The 19,493-nt window shown below is 44.4% G+C and overlaps 2 protein-coding genes across 2 annotated transcripts in view; one reads left to right on the forward strand and one right to left on the reverse strand.

The window, feature by feature from the left end:
* aars1 (alanyl-tRNA synthetase 1) overlaps positions 1-1,314 on the forward strand; it is a 14,204-nt gene extending 12,890 nt beyond the window's left edge. Inside the window, exon 20 of the mRNA XM_069716895.1 lies at positions 159-1,314. Coding sequence (XP_069572996.1) covers positions 159-338 — 180 coding nt within the window. The 3' untranslated portion in view covers positions 339-1,314. The remainder of the gene's footprint in view (positions 1-158) is intronic.
* A 6,148-nt stretch (positions 1,315-7,462) lies between these two features.
* st3gal2 (ST3 beta-galactoside alpha-2,3-sialyltransferase 2) lies at positions 7,463-19,435 on the reverse strand. The gene is made up of 7 exons (XM_069716901.1): positions 18,921-19,435; positions 12,014-12,073; positions 11,417-11,550; positions 9,558-9,737; positions 9,375-9,420; positions 8,690-8,809; positions 7,463-7,941 (listed from the first exon to the last, which is right to left on the reverse strand). Exons 1-7 carry the CDS (start codon positions 19,329-19,331, stop codon positions 7,768-7,770), a joined length of 1,125 nt encoding a protein of 374 aa, XP_069573002.1. The 5' UTR covers positions 19,332-19,435; the 3' UTR covers positions 7,463-7,767.
* Between the last annotated feature and the right edge of the window lie 58 nt (positions 19,436-19,493).

A 19,493-nucleotide genomic window follows, 5' to 3' on the forward strand; every position in this document is an offset into this window, starting at 1 on the left:
TTCCTGTATTATTTTTTCAAAATAAAAGCCCTATTATAGCATTTTATTAGAAAGAAACTCTTCCAAAAAAAGCTTTTATTGTGAAACATTTGCAAGAACGTGTTTGTGGATCACAGATCTAACTCCTCCTCTTCCTCTCTCCTCCTCTTCCTCTCCAGAACGTGGCCAACCGCGGCCTGAAGGCCAGCGAGTGGGTCCAGGAGCTCTGCCCCCTGCTGGACGGCAAAGGAGGCGGCAAAGACATGTCGGCCCAGGCCACCGGCAGGAACACGCAGTGCCTGCAGGAGGCGCTACAGATGGCCAACGAGTTCGCACAGCTCAAGCTGGGGGAGAACTAAAAGACAGGAGGAGGAGGAGGAGGAAGAGGAGGTGAGGCTGGGAAGTAGGGCTGCACGATTCTGCAGGATGTTCTCCCTTAGAGCTGAAATCACGGGGTTTTTTCATGTTTTTTTTAATACAGATGTTTCTCACACTTAATTAACTAAAAAGTTCAGTCTGTCATCTTGTCTCGTAAACAAAGTGTTTTTCTCTCGCTCGGTTTACTTCCCTCGCCGCCGTTTTTTTTCTTCCTGCCGCTTTGTCGTTTGTCGACGGAGAAAGTCGGAGTCGCTTGTTTTCGATGGAAAGAATCAGAATCGTTCGCAACCGAAAAGTCGTGCAGCCCAACCGGGGACAGAAGTAGAAAACTCCCTCTCCTCTCCTTCAGGTCAGGAAACATTAGAAACCAAACTCACCATGTCGACAGACTAACCCCCCCACATCCACCCCCCACCCCCTCCTCCAACACTCATCTCCCTGGAAAAAGCTTGAAAAGATCTTCTCGGGGAAGACGACGTTTCAGAAATAGTTGCTTGTATGTTTGCCGAGGAGAAGAAGAAAAAAGGGGAATGATTGATTTATCCACCTTTGTGTCTCGTCTCGTCTCCTCGCTCCCCGTTCGGTTCAAACGTCCCTCGAAGCTCTTCGTCCTCCGGGAAAAAAAGCTCCTGAATGACGTCGGTCCGCAGACGTCTGGACCCGTCCGGCCGCGTGCTCTCCTGTGATTGGTCGGACTCGACTTGTACGTGCGGTAGCGGTGTCATAGTTGTTTGGTTTTTTTGCTTTTCCAAAATCACACAAGCCATTACCTGACATGCGTAAACGAGTCCGTGGGGGTTTTAATTTAGTAAATGAACAATTCTGTAACTGTAAAACGATCATGAATAAACCGATCTTCGTGACGTCATTTTAATAGTTTCATCATTGTAGCTGCTTCAGGTCGGAGAGATCTCACGTCATGAGGATGGAATCAAATAAAACTGTGAAATGCCAAAATGTTTTCTCTTCATCTTCTATTTATTTAGATTTCTTTCAGTCGGACTCACTGAACTGAAACGATGCTGCAGCTGCACTCCGTTAATAACACCGACAGCATGAACTTTAGTGAGACGGAGTACTTTGCACCTCGTAAACACATTTGTCGGCCCGATCGGTCAGTATGAGTAAATTGTTCTCATTAAACATTAAATCATGTTGGGTTTTTTCTTGTTTTTTTTAAGGGGCAGATAAAAACCCAGATATTGTTGCTTTTCAAGTTAAACTGTCTTCGTTCAATCAAACTTGCATATCAAAGACCAAGATGAGTGCAATACCACTGAGGGCCACTAGGGGGCTCAAAACACACAAAACACAAGTTCTCTCCTGAAATACAAAGTCGGTAAATGTTTTCCACGAGTCATCGTGTCGTCTTTGGATGAACTCCTTCCTTCTGATCAGGTCCGTCTGGAAATAATCCCATAATTAATTAGATATTAGGCCTCAAAGAGAGGTATGTTTTTAGGCGTGTCTGGTTTTGATTGATGTGTCTGGGGTGCAGCCAGGTTTCTGCTGTAGGTGGGCGGAGCTTAATGTCTGGTTTATCCGGATATGGTCACTTCTGACAAAAAATAAAACAAGATGGTGACGTCCAAAATGCTTCAAAACGTCAGTTCACAAACCAACGAGTTGGTGTGATGGCATCATAAAACTGACCATATTTAAAGCAAACCACCGTCTGGTCACTACAATTAAAATATTTGTCTCCCTGGACCTTCATTTATTTTGTAAAACTGACAAAAAAGGGCCTTTTTAGATAAAAAAAAAATAATAAACAAAAATAGTACAGTAACCAACAAACTACCTATAAACGCTCTACAAATACAAAAAAAAAAAAAAAAGTTCTGTGTCATGAGCCTCAATAAAAACTCGTTGACATCCATCTCTGACTGCAGCTGTAAAATAAATACAAACAAGTACTTCATTTAGTTTTAGGATTTCTTGATGAATGATTTCAGTCTCGGTTTAAATCACGTCACTTTAATGTTTCATGAAGCTTTTATTTGTACAACAGCTCAAGACACAAAGAGTCAGATCACATAATCATACAGATGTTTCATTCCAGAAAGGTTTGGAGTTTTAGTCTCGACGGCCGGGAAGAAACGCCCACGTTTCAAACTCGACTTGTTTCCTGCAGGATCCGTTTGCTGTACGTTTGCTGTGACGGGTTCACGAAGCGGCCTGCGACTCCTGCTCGGTACGTCGTAGTGGTCGGGGGGGTTTTTGTCTCGTAGGACGAGCGAGCTAACGAAGGTCCGAGTGTGCAGACGCCACAAAAACAGCTGGCGGTGACGGCGTTTGTGATCACGATGTATTTCTTTTCCTTTAAAACTCAAGTCAAAAGCTGCTTCTTTTTTTTTTCTCCATTACCTCAGAGCTGTAACCACGGCGACAGGAGAAACGTGTCAATGGTGTTCAACTTATTTTTTTCTGTAGACGCGTCCAATTGTTTTTCTCCTCAGCTGAACGACCACGAACTCATCCAGCTGACTTTTAATTCAAATTTTAGAGAAATAAAGTCCGGCAGCAAAAAAAAATACACATATTCTCCTTTAAACCTGCAGTGTGACGTTTGTCTCCCCCTTCTGCCAGCGAGAGGAATTACACAAACCCTCTCGACACACGCTAACGGCTAGCTACTAGTTGTGTGGAGAGTAATGAATTTGTTAGTGTTCACGAAAAAGAAGCTCATTTAGCTGATTCGGGTGGAGCTCAGCTATGTGAAGAAATGTTAGCGTTTAAGATGGAAAAAAAAAAAAAAAAAAAAAAAAGGTCAGCGCCCCCCGTCGTAGGTCAGCCTGCCGTGGAGCTGCAGTCCCGTCGGGAAAAATCCACTTGAAGGCATCACGACTTCAAAATGACTCGTTTCACCATCAGAATTTGATCCATCAAGTCCGACAACGTTTATGAATCTTAGCACGATGCTAACCTTGAAGTTAGTTTCCAGCTCTGCCTACTGAGCATGCTCAGTTGGAACGTCTCACCAGACACCAGATAAAAAAAAAACTTGTGTGCGAACTCGTTTAGCTTTGAACGTAACAGACGTTTATTCGTATAAATAAAGTCCCGCACGTAAAGCTTTAAAATCACAATTAAAAGATTAAGTTTGACATTTTGATCAGAGAATTGAATGAGATTTTTATTTTGTATTTTTGGGTAATTATTCATTTGAATGGAGATGTTGTGTGCCACGTTGTTTTTGACGGGCCAGGCTGTCTGTGTTCAGTCAGAGTGGTTCAAACTCCCAAAATGTTGAACAAGTCCATTAAAATGCAGCAACATGTTGAGGATCGATACGATATTAAAACATCTTTCCCATCTGGCGCAAAACAAAATGTTTTTCTCCTCGCCGAACAGGTGCTTTCAAATCGTTTTCATTTCCACGTTTAATTACCACGCAGAGAAAAAACAAACATTGAGTGAGTTTAATGTGCCCGTGTTCAATAATGTGCTCTGAGGCGGTCAGTGAGTGGCAGATGTTTCTGGGCTTTTCATGTCGCGCCGGGATGTTGAAAAAAATGATTAAATAAAACAGAAATGCACCTTTTTTCTTTTTTTTTTAAAGCAAATCGGCTTCATTTCTGTCACTGAACCAACACATTCAGATTTCACCTGAGAAAATCTCACTTCCTTAAAATATTTGACGAAAAGTGATTTCAGGAGGAGATAAAGAAAGAAAAGAAAAGAAAAGAAAAGAAAGAAAGAAAGAAAGAAAGAAAGAAAGAAAGAAAGAAAGAAAGAAAGAGAAAGAAAGAAAGAAAGAAAGAAAGAAAGAAAGAAAGAAAGAAAGAAAGAGAGAAAGAGAGAAGAAAGAAAGAAAAGAGAAAAGAAAGAAAGAAAGAAAGAAAGAAAGAAAGAAAGAAAGAAAGAAAGAAAGAAAGAAAGAAAGAAAGAAAGAAAGAAAGAAAGAAAAGAAAAGAAAGAAAAGAAAGAAAGAAAGAAAGAAAAGAAAGAAAGAGAAAGAAAAGAAAAGAAAGAAAGAAAAGAAAGAAAGAAAAGAAAGAAAGAAAGAAAAGAAAGAAAGAAAGAAAGAAAGAAAAGAAAGAAAGAAAAAGAGCGTTTTGGGTCAAAGACCTACTTTCAGGTTCTCGATGCTTCAGGGAGCTCAGATCTGTGTCGCGCTGCACTAAAGGTGGACGGAGAGGAAATCATTTAGTCTGGCACTGCAGAAAGAAAAGGGATCACCCCGCCCCCCCTCGACGCCCCCTCCCTCCTCCTCCTCCTCCTCCTCCTCCTCCTCCTCTTCCTCCTCTGTGATCACAATGTTCTGGTCTTGACAGCTGTAAGAAATGGAGGACTTGCCTGTAAACTATAATTCAGTGTGATGATGGGTGTGTGTGTGTGTGTGTGTGTGTGTGTGTGTGTCTGTGGTGTGTGTGTGTGTGTGTGTGTGTGTGTGTGTCTGTGTGTGATGTGTGTGTGTGTGTGTGTGTGTGTGTGTGTGTGTGTGTGTGTGTGTGTGTGTGTGTGTGTGTGTTTCTGTCTGTGTGTGTGTGTGTGTGTGTCTGTCTGTGTGTGTGTGTGTGTGTGGTGTGTGTGTGTGTGTGTGTGTGTGTGTCTGATGTGTGTGTGTGACGTGTGTGCAGGACAAGGGAGGGAGAGACGTGTGTGCAGCAGTGTGTGTGTGTGTGTGTGTGTGTGTGTGTGTGTGTGTGTGTGTGTGTGTGTGTGTGTGTGTGTGTGTGTGTGTGTGTCCAAAATGAGCACCAGCATCCTGTAAAAACCTGTCATGTGCAAAGTAAGAATCAAAAGCAGAGAAGAAAAAAAAAATGATGACGACTTCCACAAAAAGATCCAGAGACGATCCAAATAATCAGAAACAGGAGGCACAGTTCTTCCCATCGCCTGCCGGGGGCGCTGTAACACCCTCCTCCACCTTCAGTCCGATCGAAACTACATTTTACACTCTGAAACGTGAAGAAGGAGCCTCGTCACGTCGTCACGTCAGCTGGTTTTCACGGTGAACGAAGCTACTCACAGTTCCTACGGAGATTTTACTCCAATTTAACCGTCTTTACAGCCCGTGGTGGCGGATTAGGGTTTTTTAGCTCGGTATATTACACATTTATGAGTCACTAAAAAAATACACTATTTTAAGCATTAAAGACCCCGAAAACTTTGTTCTTGGCTTGACCGTTTTGAAGTGGGAGGAGTTTATTTGGGGAAAAAAAAAAAAAGGTCAAATATTCCCCTGCAATCAGTTTTGTGGTATTTGATTTATTTTGTTCATGTCCAAGTGGTTTCTAGGCCAAAATCCAACCCACGCAGTCCTGAAGCAGCAGATTAGCTCAGTTTGAGTGCCTCATGAAGAATAAAGGAGCCCTGAGGAGTTTCTGTTTTCACTCCTCACTCATAAAACATTTACAAGGCTGATTTAAAGGAGGAAAAATAAAGATCTTTTTTTTTTTTTTTGAACCTCGGGCCGGGTACCAAACTTTGATGCTTTTCTGAGACCGACTGATCTGCTTTGGTAACATCTATATCATCAAGTTTAAACACGTTTAAACTTCTGCTACGTTTCCAGCAGGAGTAAAACGTCTGTCAGCGCAGCCTTTTCCATTCGCAGCTTCCACGGAGATAAAAATCAGCTTCGGTAGATCTGAAAGTCTTTTTTCACTCTTTTCAAACTATTTCGTAGGAACTCGTCTAACGGATAGTCTGAATGTGAGGCGTTTAGGGAACATCTGTAAACTGCAGCTCCAGAAAACAACCTGATGTACGCTCTCCCCCCTCTAAACTGCATGAAAACTAAAGATTTTGTAAATTTAAATTTCATTTTTTCTTAAAATGGATTTTATAGAATTTCGTATCAAAGTCAATCCATCGATTTTGAAAATTTCTGAATGAGACCAAAAAAGATTCTCTACAATCCTTTGAGTCAAAAACTCCACGAGGTACCTTTAACTTTAAATGTTGCTTCTCTTTTTTTTTTGCCAGAAATATTAAACTCTGATTTGAATTACTTGGATTTTAAAATACGTTTTCAGGGGCTTTAATTAATCTACGACTTGTTAAGACTGAGACTAACAAGTAAATGAAATTAGTTCGGTGTAAAGATGTAGTTAAAATATGAATTATCGCACTTTAATTGTCGTATTCTGTTCGTGTCCTCTGAGTTTTCCAGACCTGCGTAGGAACTCTGAGTACTTCCCTTCACCAACACGTCTCCATCCTGACATCTGATGGATTTACAGACTCGGCTCAAACTCAAACACTGAACTTTCCAACCTCTCTGGCAGACCACCTTTTTTTGTTGTTGTTGTTGTTGTTGTTGTTTTTTGAACACTTGGATGTAAACGTTGTAAAACACGATGACGTCTGATGATGACAGAAACCGTTAACTGGGTGGGAAAGAAAAAGTCAAGAGTCGATTAAATTCAGCTGAAGTTGAAATACTAAACTCTCCAGCGGGGGGCGTGTCGTCATCGGGGGGAGGGGGGGGGGACGAGGACGAGGACATGCAGGAGGTGAAGAGGTGTAAGGCGTGGCTCCGCCCCCTTCCAGACATGGGCTGGAGTTTTAATTGGCAGAGCAGAGCAGGGACGGGTTCATGAAGCTGAGCCTCCGAGGTGCTCCTGCCAGCCTCTTAACTCCGCCGGGATGCCCGGGCTCGCCGGAGAGCCCGAGACGTCTCTGCTCGTCCTCCCAGTTGCTGCATTCTTCTTTTTGTCTTCTTTTTTCAGAGAAAATGATACGTTTCTCCTGCTGTCTTCGTCTCCTCCCTTAAATGAAAACCCTGACGGGACCGCGTGGGGTTTGAAACTCCGGTCCAGTGAACTCTCTGAAAGGCAAAAGGAAGCCTTTGTTTGTTTTTTTCCGTGGTTCTGCCGCTCGGTGCCGACACCCGGCAGCGACGCCGTCGTCGTCGGAGGCAGAACTCGCGTGAAGTGGAGTTACCATGACGATGGTTTGCCTTCGTGGACGATTTGAGACTCCGTTAATAAAAGTCGGACGGTTCGACGGCGTCTCAAAGCTCCACAGTTTGTGTTCGTAGCCTCGGAGCTTTTATTCCTCCATATTCCTCTACGACGCTGATGGTTCTGCTTCTGTTCGTCTCTCAATGACGGTTTGATCATCTTCCTCGTGAACGTTTTTCTTTGTCCGAGTCGGCGTTTTATTGGTCGTTTTTTGCGTCTTCCCTCCAACCCCCCCTTCGCTTCGTCCCGTCTTTCGGTCCTCCGTTTCGAGGTCGGAGTCTTTAGTCTTTAAACTCCCAGTTTTCGATCCCGTGTGGATCTCCGTGATTCCCGGTTCCTCTCCAACGTGAGGGACGGTGAATGGAGTAACCGGACCGGGAGCCCGACCCGGTGCGGTTTCAGGTAAAAGGGAGAATGTCTGAACACGTGGTGGCGTCCGAGGCCGGTCCGGCTCTCCGACAGTTAAAACCAGATTTAGTATTTTTTTCCCGCCGCTTTACTTCCCGGGGAACACGATGATTTTGCCGGCCTCGGCCAGCCGCTGGATGATCTGGGCCTCGAAGTCGGCGTCGTGGACTCCGGTCTTCCTGAACTCTCCTGAGTAGCGGTTCTGCTCCCAGTAGTGATGCCAGTTTCCTCGGCTGTCGGCCCCGAAGCCGAACACGTTCACCTGGAGGACAGAAAGCGTTTCTGCTCAGGATTCAGACTTTTTGCATTTCATGCAACTTTACTCTTCCACTCTGCTAAATATTCTCCTTTTTACTTCCCTTCATCTCCGACAGCTTTAATTACCAGTTACTTTTAAAACGACCGTTTTTCATCTCCTTTCTGTCCAGTTAAAACCATGTATCTCTAAGTTTCTTGACTTTTAACTTAAGTTTTCTGACAAACTGAAGGATTTTCTTCCCAAACTGTTCCTTTAAGGATAAAAAAAAAAAAAAAAAATTCTTCTACTTTTTTAAACTTAATTAACTATTTTAAAAGTCTCACAATCGCTGTAAGATGCTTAGTTTTCCTGAATTTGTTGACCTTTTTCGAGACTTGTGGTTCTTCCAGAACAGAAACGATAAAAACAAACAATAATCTTATAGAATATGATGCATTACTGCAGATTAAACCAACCAACAGGACATAAAGTCGTTCAAATCAGCTCAAATGTAAATATCTCCAGCAGTAAAAAGACACATTAATGCAACCGTAATATTCATATAATAAGCACTTTAAAAATGTCATTGCGTGTCTAACCACCTGTTTTGTTTGTTTTATACTGATGAAAATCTCTTGATCTGAAAAAGAATCTCTTTTGAGCACATTCATCTGATAATCCTCACAAACATTTACTCAAAGCTTTTCGAACTCAGTGCTTTTACTTCTTCTACGTGACGATGTTGAATATCGGAGACGGAAAAGAAACCGACCTCGTCGCACACGTGCAGAGCGAAGAACAGCACCAGCATGCCGGTGGACGGGTAGCGGCCGTGATGTCGGGTCCAGCGGTCGTGGATGTATTTGAAGAAAGCCGGGTTGAAGATCTGAACCTGAGAAGATGGAGAGGACGGGAAACAAGTTGAACCCAAAAATGCCCGCAAACGGAAACACGTCCTCCGTGTTTGTTTTACATCTCGGCCACAAAAATCTACGTTCATTTCTCCTGCAGGTGTTTCTACGGCAACCAACTGAACAGATTCAACCTCGTGTGAAACCGCAGCCGTGGAGATCACCGCGGATCAAAAGGATGAATCCTAATTAAAAATGTATCATCAAACCGAGCTCCACGCCGCCGAGCAAATCTGAATAAATCTGGAGTTTTGGGTCGAACCCAAAGACGCCAATTAAAAAAGAGTCTTACGAAGTCTTCACGTGACCGCGGATTATTTTGAGTTTATTTATTTTCATGGATTAAAGAGCGAACGGAAGATTATGGAAAACAAAGGGACGGTTTTTAATCTAACGGTAATCCGTCATCAACGATGGGGAGCGGGCGAGATAATTGCAGCAAAGCTCTGTGTGTGTGTGTGTGTGTGTGTGTGTGTGTGTGTGTGTGTGTGTGTGTGTGTGTGTGTGTGTGTGTGTGTGTGTGTGTGTGTGTGTGTGTACACACACCTTGTCTTTATCGACACGGAGGAACTGCTTCACTGGAGCATACGTACTGAGAGAGAGAGAGAGAAATCAATTACATATATTCAATCAGCACGTTATGTGATCGCTGCAAGCTATGAATTCTGGGTGACGTGATTGACAGACTGGACTTGATTGTTTGCGACCCGGCGGACTGTTCGGTCTTACAAGCGGATCTGTCCGGTGGACAGGGCGCTGGTGATCCAGACGAGGTCCAGCGTCTTGAAGGGAACCAGCACGAAGCTGACGTTGGCCGCCAGGTTCTTGGCGCTCTCCGGGTACATGAAGTGGTGCGTGGTGCGGCTGCCGGCGTCTTCCTCGTAGCCCACCGTGGGCGCCAGGTTTATCCTAGGAGAGGGGGGAGGGGGAGGGGGGTGAGGCCTCGGGTTGCAGATGGAGTCCGACAGGTGCCGGAATAGTTTCTGCGGGGATCGGACTTTACGCTGACCCGGCGGTTTTGAGGAAGCAGCTTCATGCTGCGTGACTTTTGGAGCTTTTCATTTTTTGTAGAAGTATTTTTCAGCCGTTTGAAGATCCGTTTCATGTTCTGTCGCTTAAACCTGCATTAACAGACGGAGCAGCAAACTAGGAGGTGCAATGGAAAACGTTCTGGGACCTTGGTGGGTAAATGCTCCAAGTTAAGCGACTTGATCAAGATTACGGGAACATTTTCTAACATTTGCTGTTTTATAGCGAAAATAGTGATTTATTGATAATTTATGTGTCCAGAGAAACCTCCAGTCAGACAGTCGGTGTGACTCACTGTCTGGATATGTTTATGTAAACAGGAAGTGCACCTTCACATATGCCGCAGAACAAAACAGATGTTTGTTGAGATAGCGGGAGTGAGAATGTGCTCAGACGGGCGGCGGGCGGTTCTGCTGAGTCGGACCGCCGCAGGCCAAAAAACAAAAAACAAAAACATCAAAATCAAACCGCACAAATACGAGAATGCAACTTTAACGGTTGCACGAAATTCTCGTCATTCCTGCTGCAGCATGTGACATCGACACACACACACACACACACACACACACACACACACACACACACACACACACACACACACACACACACACACACACACACACACACACACACACACACACACACACACACACACACACACACACACACACACACACACACACACAGGACAACACACACACACACACACACACACACACAACTACACACACACAACAACACACACACTGTGACACACACACACACACACTGCATGAAAACAAGCAGAGCAGAGGAAACAAAAGGATTTATGTGCCTTTCTGTGTGTGTGTGTGTGTGTGTGTGTGTGTGTGTGTGTGTGTGTGTGTGTGTGTGTGTGTGTGTGTGTGTGTGTGTGTGTGTGTGTGTGTGTGTGTGTGTGTGTGTGTGTGTTACAGGTCCCAGCTTCCCAAGTCACAAGGAGCTCTGCGGTGGCCACACGTGTCAGGTGACCTCTCTGAGAGCCAATAGGAGGACTGAATAGAGGACAGCATTAAACAGTGAGATTAAATTTAGTTTACACACATCTGCTGCCTGCGATGATGATGATGATGGTGGTGATGATGATGATGATGATGGTGATGGTATTGTGCCTTCCTCGTTTCAGCCTTCCCATCTAATTTTACATCTTTGAATCTCAGCACTGCTTTGCTCTCCATCCCGTGTAACTCTATCCGTTGGCTCCGCCCCCCTCACCAACAGACCAGATATAAAAAGTGTTCGTAGCTTTCAGGTCTGTAAAATGGCTCTGATGCAGAAGTGCCTGAAAGCTGCAATACCAGCGAGTGCCACTAGAGGTCGGCTCCAAAAAGCCTCCATAGACTCCCATTCAACTTCTCATGAAAATCAAAGTCAATTTGAAAGAAAAAGGACGGTCCATCTGAAAATAATCCCTTATTAATTATAAAATGAGCTTCAAAAAGATGTGTTTTTGGGGGCGTGTCTGTTTGATTGACAGGGTCCGGGTTAGGGTTCCACAAACCGACGTGGTGACGTCACCGCTGGTTGCCGCCGTCTCTCACCTCATGATGTGGTTGTGCCCGTCGATAGCCGGCCCGTAGCCGGCCCCGCGGAGGTTCCCCGAGTTCCCCACCACGGCGCAGCGCAGGCAGCGTCCCGGGTCCCACGAGCCGTACGGCGACCTTCCGGGAATCACCTGCGATTTGTGTTTTTTTTAAACAAAAGAAAAGCCGCGAATCAAATCAGGCAGACTGAGATTCGATCGGCTTTTTTTGGGAGGGAATTACGGGAATAGTAAAACACGGGAGATAATCTAACCTGCAGCTCAGACCTGACTGTGAAAACACATCCTCCTACTCAGTACTGGGCTGAATTCTTAATGAGAACTTCCCCATGAAAAATACATGAAGCCCTCTGCGGCCCTCGGGGAGCCAGACTGAGATACTTCAACATACAGCAACGCTGCTGCGTTCACAGTCAGACAGAGGGAAAAAAATAAATTAAAAAAAAGACACATTAGAAGAGGAATGATTGAAGCACAGAAGAAGCTAATGTCTAATAAAGACGATCCGTTCCCCCTCAGCTTTCACCCGGCGGGGCGACTCGGCCGACGTGAAAGCAGCACGTTAATGGAGGGTTGAATTAATGATGTCAAATACCTGGAAGAGCCTCAGCAGCACCTGCTGGATGCTGTGGGGTTTAAACTGGGGCTGCAGCATCTGCAGGGAGACAGAAACAAAGCACAGTTAGATGAGAAGACGGAGGATGATAGTGGAGGTGATTTATTTCATTTTTTTGTCCCGTTAGTTGTCTGTCAGAGGACGAGTGGATAAATAACACCATGAAGCTATTCGAGCGCTCTCCACAGAAAATACAGAAATAAATAAAAAACTCAATCTTCTGCTGTGAAAATGCTTTTAATGCACAACTGAACAGCTTGTTTGAAAACAGGAAATCCCATTCATGAGTTCCATTATGATGTTTAATACGCAGGGTCCCTTAATTAAAGAGAGTATTAAAGTATTAAAACGGAGGTGTAAAATAAATAAAGTGAAATTGTAAATAGGATTCGGAGCTAACAGGGACGTCAGAAAACGACTGACGTGTTGCAGTAAAACATCCGAATCAGATTCTCCACTAGGGGGAGCTCTTCGGTACTTTTACACAGGCAAACCTGCGCCATCTAGAGGTGAGAAAAGCTGGCGCGGCTGTAGCCGTGTCGGTGCTGCTGCTCGATTGTGCGTCAAAACTAAACTAATAAGTGTTCAATAACAAATATCACGTCGTCAAACTGGCCTCCAGTTGTTGTTTTTTTATTAGATTCTTGTGCAGAAATATGAACTCTGGCTTTTCCTTCCAACAGTTTCTTATCTGGAGCTCGTTACTGAACTTTGCTGGTTTAACAACTCAAATGTTTGTGAACTTCAAGCTGCACTTTGTGTTTCATATGAAAGGTGTGTTCGCACAATGACATCAGAGTTTATATCAAAGTGCCACTCTGCCTCTTTTTTAGCTTCTGAGAGTCGCTAGCCAGGATTGTAGACGTATTATTAACAGCTGTGAAATATAACTTTTAGAGCCCCTTTGAAATATCGCAAATAAAATGCCAACTCAACTGAAGTATTTACATCTAATTCCTGTGGTATTCTTGTATGAAGGGATCTTTTAAAGGCCGGCGTTCCTACGAGCACGAGATTATTGCAAATACAAATATTTGATTTCGCAGCAGATTTTCTTCAAAAATTGCAACACGGTTTGCAAAGTTTTGTGATTTCTTTCTTTTTTTTTTAAGAAGTAAAATTGCAGAAACTTGGCAAAACTTGACATTCGGTTTGTTTTGATGACGAGAGAAGAGGATGAAGGACTTGTTTAGTGCTGTAATGCCTTTTAATAGAAACTTGACTGCTGAGGAATTGCATGAATTTCCACAAACATGGCGGAGATTTGAACAATTTGCAAAAATGATTGCGACTGCGTGATTTCCTGCAAAGACCACGACTTCAGATTGACAAGAGAGTTTTTGTTGTTTGGCGACATGAAATATCGTGAAGCCACATGTTCATACTCAACTATCACGAAATAAATAAAAGATCCTGCTTCGTCTATTGATTCCAGCGAGGGCGTCTTTCATGTTTTCCGGATCACGTTTTCTTTGGAGCGGCCTCGTTGGGAGACGGTGACACACACGAGTGGCGTCTGACAAAGAGAATCTGTCCAACTAAACAAGAGCAAAATAAATCTTGTTCCTTATTTGAGCATCTGCCAGAACCCACACAGGCAACGTGCTCATCCATGCGTGTGAAGATAAAGCGAGCACCTGCAAGAAGCATCCCTCAAAAAAAAAAAATATCCAGACACACAAAAAGTCCCGTCAGGATCCTGGCAGCGGCTCACGGCTGCTCCTCTTCATCACCATCTCCTCCTTTCTGCCTCCGTCCCACACGGCAATCTGCATTTTCACACTCCTTTTGTCGCCGCTTCCTTTTCGTACCCACCGTCGGCCTTAATTCGCCTCCCAAAACTCATCTCAGTTTCTCATTCACACATCCTCTCCGGCAGTCTCCTTGCCTTCGTGTCTAATTCCTTTTTTCTTTAATTTCCCCTGCTTCCTCTTTGTTTCTCCTCCTCTTCCTCCTCCTCCTCGTCTATCTCCATCTCCTCCGTCTCTCCAGGACGCCTCGGCACCACGCGGCTCATCGGCGCCGATCGCAGGCTGCTAATCTCTTTCACTCCCTCCGACTTTGTGTCCTCGTCATTCTACCTCGTGTCCTTCCCTTCCCTCCTCGTGTCCTTCCTTTCCGTTCCCTCCTCGAGTCCTTCCGTTCCCTCCTCGAGTCCTTCCCTCCTCGAGTCCTTCCCTTCCCTCCTCGAGTCCCTCCCTCCGGCCCGGCTCATTTTTGGCAGATATTCTTTTTGGCAGCGACACCAAATGCTGTCTCACTTCTTTCATCTCGGCGAAGTATAAAACTTCCTGCTACCAAACATTCACGTAGACATAGAAAATGTCTTGTTGACATGAAACAATATATAAAGCGCAAATATCTTTCCGAGATATGGATACGGAGATTTAGAGAAGTTGAATAGGAGTCTATGGAGCCAAAGGATTTGTGAAGACAACCCCTGGTGGCCCTCGGTGGTATAGCACGTTCTGCAATACCACGTTCAGCATTACACTAATAATTAGAAAAAAACATGTGGACCCTTTCATGAGATATGAAGGTCATCTAATATCATTCAATATTGATCTTTTTTCGGCGGCCTTTAACAAACACCACATCCTACAAACCCTGGAGTAGGCTAAAGACCCCAGCTGGAGAATAGAGGAGAGTCCAACCGTCCAAATCCACTTTTGTGGGATTAACAGCAGATAATCTGAGCAAAGTAAAAGCATGCTGTTCAAAGGGGTCTTTAGTCTCCTACTTAATTCTAGGTGTGTTTTGGTTTTAACATAAAGCCAAACCACACGGCGTCATCACCCTGTAAAAGCACAGATGTGCTTCCATCTTGGCGGATTTGCGATTATAACTAAAGTGGTGGGAAAAGAAAAGCTCTCTGCAGATTTATTTTCACAATAATAATAATATTTCTTTTTAATCTTTTGTATGGTTGTGCGCTGTTCTGTGTAACAAGCAGATTGTCTGCTGATCCCTTAAAATAACAGTAAAATACTGCGTTATTGACTTAAGCAGGTTTTTTTTGTTGTTTAATAACTTTGAACTGCTTCAACGAGTGTTCGACTACGGTAAATATACGATTTAAACATGGAAACTCAACAGAAGAATGACAACTGCATTCATCTCGAAACTCGCAAAGACAGTTGTGTTGTGTTTTCTAACGGGTGGAAGATGGAGGCTTCTAGCTAGGCAGAGTTCTTCAGAGGAAACATCTGATAACGATGAACAAAAGCAGTTTTTATTTGCGGTAGCTGCATTTTTTTTCTGTGGTCATGAAGTAACTGTTTAACTTGGTTAAAATCGTGAAGGTTTCAGTATTGTAATAACGAGTTTTTTGGACGGTATATTAAACTAAACTAATTCCCTGTTTTTGTACAGGTAAATATTACCATTTAGTATTTTGTAAGTATTTACAAGCTCGACACCGTTTCATTTCTAAAGGTTTAGTAAATTTATCGTCTGATACTTGCTAGTTATTTTCCAGATTGTCTGGTGCAGACAAATTCAGGACTTTAACCTCTTTAACCATCTGAGGTAGTCGAGCTCCAGTCTCAAGAGAAAAGCAAAACGATGCGTCGTAAAATCACCTCAAGTGATTTTTTTTTTCCCCCGGTGAATTAATTCGAGTAGTAAAATGTTTCTTAATCAGCGTCTGAGTGTTCGTAATATTCGACGTGAAAAAGTTGCAAAAAAAGCTAAAAACATCACGTTGAGCACAACAAATACTTCTGTTACTTCTTCGCTCCTTCGTCCTCGCGGCAGGCTGACGGATCCGGTTTGATTGAAGAGCTTCTACTCACAAACACAAGAAAGGTTTCTTTTCAGTCCTTCGCAAGTGTTGCTTGATTGGACTCGGGAAATAAAAAAAGGAGATCGACTTTCCCTATTAAACCACTTTGGCCTGAAGATTTTTCACTCAGAATGGAAAAAAGCGAGTAATTGACTGGGGAGCACTTACAGCCACTTCTCGCTGTGAACCGCCGACGTCTGTCTCCTAAAGATTCTCTACCAGGAAACGACCGCTTCCTATTTCCAAAAAAAAACAAAAAACAAAAAAAACTCCTCCTCAACCACTTCCCTCCATCCTTTCTACTCTCCTCCTCCTCCTCCTCCTCCGCCATCAATAAACTCGTGTTGAGTTCAAATGCATTTATTGATCGACGGGTTGGAGATCCGCTGACTGCAAAGTCAAAGAATACAATATTCTGTAGCTGCTGTGCGACGCCGTCTCCGTTTCCAATCCGTCTGCCATCGAAGCAGAACGAAGTAGAGAAGTTGTTCTGTGCTGTTCTTCTCTCTGTGAACGGCAAATATCTCAAAGAACTTTAAAGATGCACCAAAAAAAAAACAATAGAAACAGGAATGAAGTCTGTAGTTTACAGAAACTCCTGCAGGCTTTAAGATGCTTCATGGAAACAGGACGTTTCTTCTTCTATTCGACCTCTTTAATCTTCTGCTTTAATTATAAATCTGGGAATCATCCTTCACTCCTCCCGATGTCCATGTTCCCATTAACTCTCTGTCTTTTATCCCCCCTCGTTTATTTCTCCTCCTTCCTCCCTCCCAGTTCATCACCTCCCTGTTGCAGAGTGATCGAATGACTTGGCAGCTGTTGGCCTGTGTTTGCACTTTTCTGCCATTTCAGAGCCGGACGGAGAATAAAGCTTTGAAATAGGAGTCTGAACCGGCTGCTTGAAGGACACGACGCTCGCTGTGAGCGCACGCACACACACACACACACACACACACACACACACACACACACACACACACACACACACACACACACACACACACACACACACACACACACACACACACACACTCAGATGGACAAACACGCCAAAAACCAAGCCACTCAGAGGAAGCGCTAACGGTTCTTTAATGAAGTCTCGTCTCTCCTGTAGATTCATTTCAGGGTTTTTTCAGTCGTTACTCGGCGGTGGTTCTTTAACAAAAGCTCAGCGGCTGTTTGTGGTGTTTTGCTCCACTTTTTTTCCCCACTAACACCGTGACACATGACTGGCAGCAGTACATGAGGGGCATGTAGTACTTGTAAGACGGGATTGGTTGGCGCGGCGATGAGGGCGGATGAGGAGGATGCGATTATGATGTACTACTCCCCCTGTGTTGGTGGCCTAATAAACTTATATCTTCCATGTCAATGACTGCCCCCCTCCCCCCCCCTCTCTCTGTCCCACATTCACAAATAGAAAGAATTGAATTGGGTCTCAGAAACTGTGTTTTTATAGAAGTGTCGCAACCCAAAGGAAACTGATTACATATCGTATAAAACATCTTATTATAGAGTTGCATTTTAGTGAATATCAAAACTCGCTTTATTGACCAAAAATAACTCCTCATGTACAATCAGAAAGGCTCTGATCCTGTTTTTTTCATCACCAAAACAAACTGAAACCGGAACAAGCGGGAAAACAGGAAGTGTCGGGGTTTGTGGAAAATTTGGCCTTCACAATCACATTTTCGAATGAAATGCTATTATCACAGGAAGCGATTACATATTTATTACTTTATCGGTTATTGTTTAAAAAAGAAAATCAAATTTTTCTTTCTCGACTTGCATATTTCTAATTCCCGCAATTTTACGCAAAAAAACATCCTAAAATTATTTTTCTAGAAAATCCAAAAGCCTGGGAGGACTGATTAAACAAGTTTTATAAAAATTTTAATGTGGAGTTTCAATTAATTTCTAACTTTCTGACCGGTGACTCACAGCTGAGATAGACGGCAGCTGGTTTTACCATAATTATACTACATCTTTCCTGCAAATCAAATCCTACGGTGGCTTTAATTGGCTCATACAGTGTCAAAAGTCTTTGATTTAATCAAATAAAAAAACACCTTGGAGACATTAAAACCTCAGATAAACCTACTCACACTTTATAAGATTTTATCAAACACCTGTGGACAAACTTTCATGTTTGGAGTTGCAGCCAGGAGTCGATTAGCTCGGAGCTCAGTCCAAAACCAACAACATTTCAAAGGATCGCTGATTAGGGCGTTGCATCGCAGGATGAGTCTGTAATGGTTTTAGAGGGGATTGTGTGCCTTCACTTATCAGGCTGCACACAAACAAACTAACAGGATAAAACCTGTGAGCTGATGATGAGCTGATGAGGTTTCGTCAGCTTTGGACGGAGTCGTGCTCGTTGTTTGGGTGCCGGTTCAAGTCTTTGTCCTGCTCGGTGTGAGAAGGTCCCGTGACAAAGTACAAGGAGAGATACGTTGAGCGTCGTGAGGAGGTCGGTGGCGGAGGTTGGATAATGAAGACTTTCATCCAGGAGGTTTTTTTTTTTTATCTAACGCAAGTAAACTAAGTTGCGTACGTTAAATAACTAACGTGACACAGGAAAAGTACTTATTTTAACTCCAACCAGGATCTTTTGTTTGATCGAACCGTGTTGGTTTGGGTGCCCGAACCTGAGGCGCATTTCTACGCCAAAACGAAGCAACCCTCGGTACCCTCTAGTGGACTGACGGGTGTATTACACAATGATATCAGGTTGCTTCGTGCTAAGCTAACCAGTGGGAATAAGTAGCTTCAGAGTGACATCGATCTAATTCTCGACGAGACGGCGGTCCTGCGTATTTCCAAAAGTCTTAAACAATTACCTTCCACATCTGGAATCGATTTAGACATTTTTTGGAACGGATAACAACCTCATACGTGTAAAAACCACAGTGAACGTACAGAACAGAGTTACGAAGTGGGAGGTGTTCTGGTTCTGGAGGTAAAAAAATCCCCCAATTTTTTTTTTCAGTGGACAATGAAGTGAAAAGTCATTTAAAAACATCTCCAGAACCAGTAGCCCCGCCCACTTTGAAACTTTTCTAGCGACTGAGCTGTCGTGGGTAAAGTCGTGTTACTTACCACCCACCAGTAGTAGACATCCGAGGGCAGCTGGATGTTGTCTCGGGTCCAAACCGGAGAGATGTCCGGGTCGTAGTTCTCGTCGAACCAATCGGAGACGCCGGGGTCTCCGACGCAGCGCGAGCAGGCGCACGTCTTCTGCTGCGTGGCGTCGCCCGGCGACAGCCGGTGTGCGCCCGCGTAGCTCGGCACCAGCTTCACCCGCCTCGACTCCTCCCACCCGGGCGGCTCCAGGTAGTTGAAGCTGACGCCCCCGCGGAGCGACACCGACAGGAAGAGCGAGGTGAGGAAGACGAGGACCAGCGAGCCGAGGAGGACCCAGACTCGGCGGGAGCATCTGACCCGTCCCCCTTTCTCGGCCCCGCCCCCTCCGCCGGCGCTACCTCCACCCGCCGCCGCCCCTCCGCTCATCCAGGGCCTGAGCTCAGAGAGTCGGGGGGCTCCCCTGGGCGGACCCCCACTCCAGGACCCCCAGCCCCATCGCCTTTCCCGGTGCAGGGTGGAGGATGGGATGCGGCCCCCCCACGGCCATGCCCCCACCCCTGGACCTGCCACTGTCCCCAGCCCACCGCC

This window comes from Brachyistius frenatus, unplaced genomic scaffold (assembly GCF_029030835.1).
Source record: "Brachyistius frenatus isolate BFR_SWC_R1_liver_20210118 unplaced genomic scaffold, ASM2903083v1 Contig_164, whole genome shotgun sequence".
NCBI classification, from domain to species: domain Eukaryota; kingdom Metazoa; phylum Chordata; class Actinopteri; family Embiotocidae; genus Brachyistius; species Brachyistius frenatus.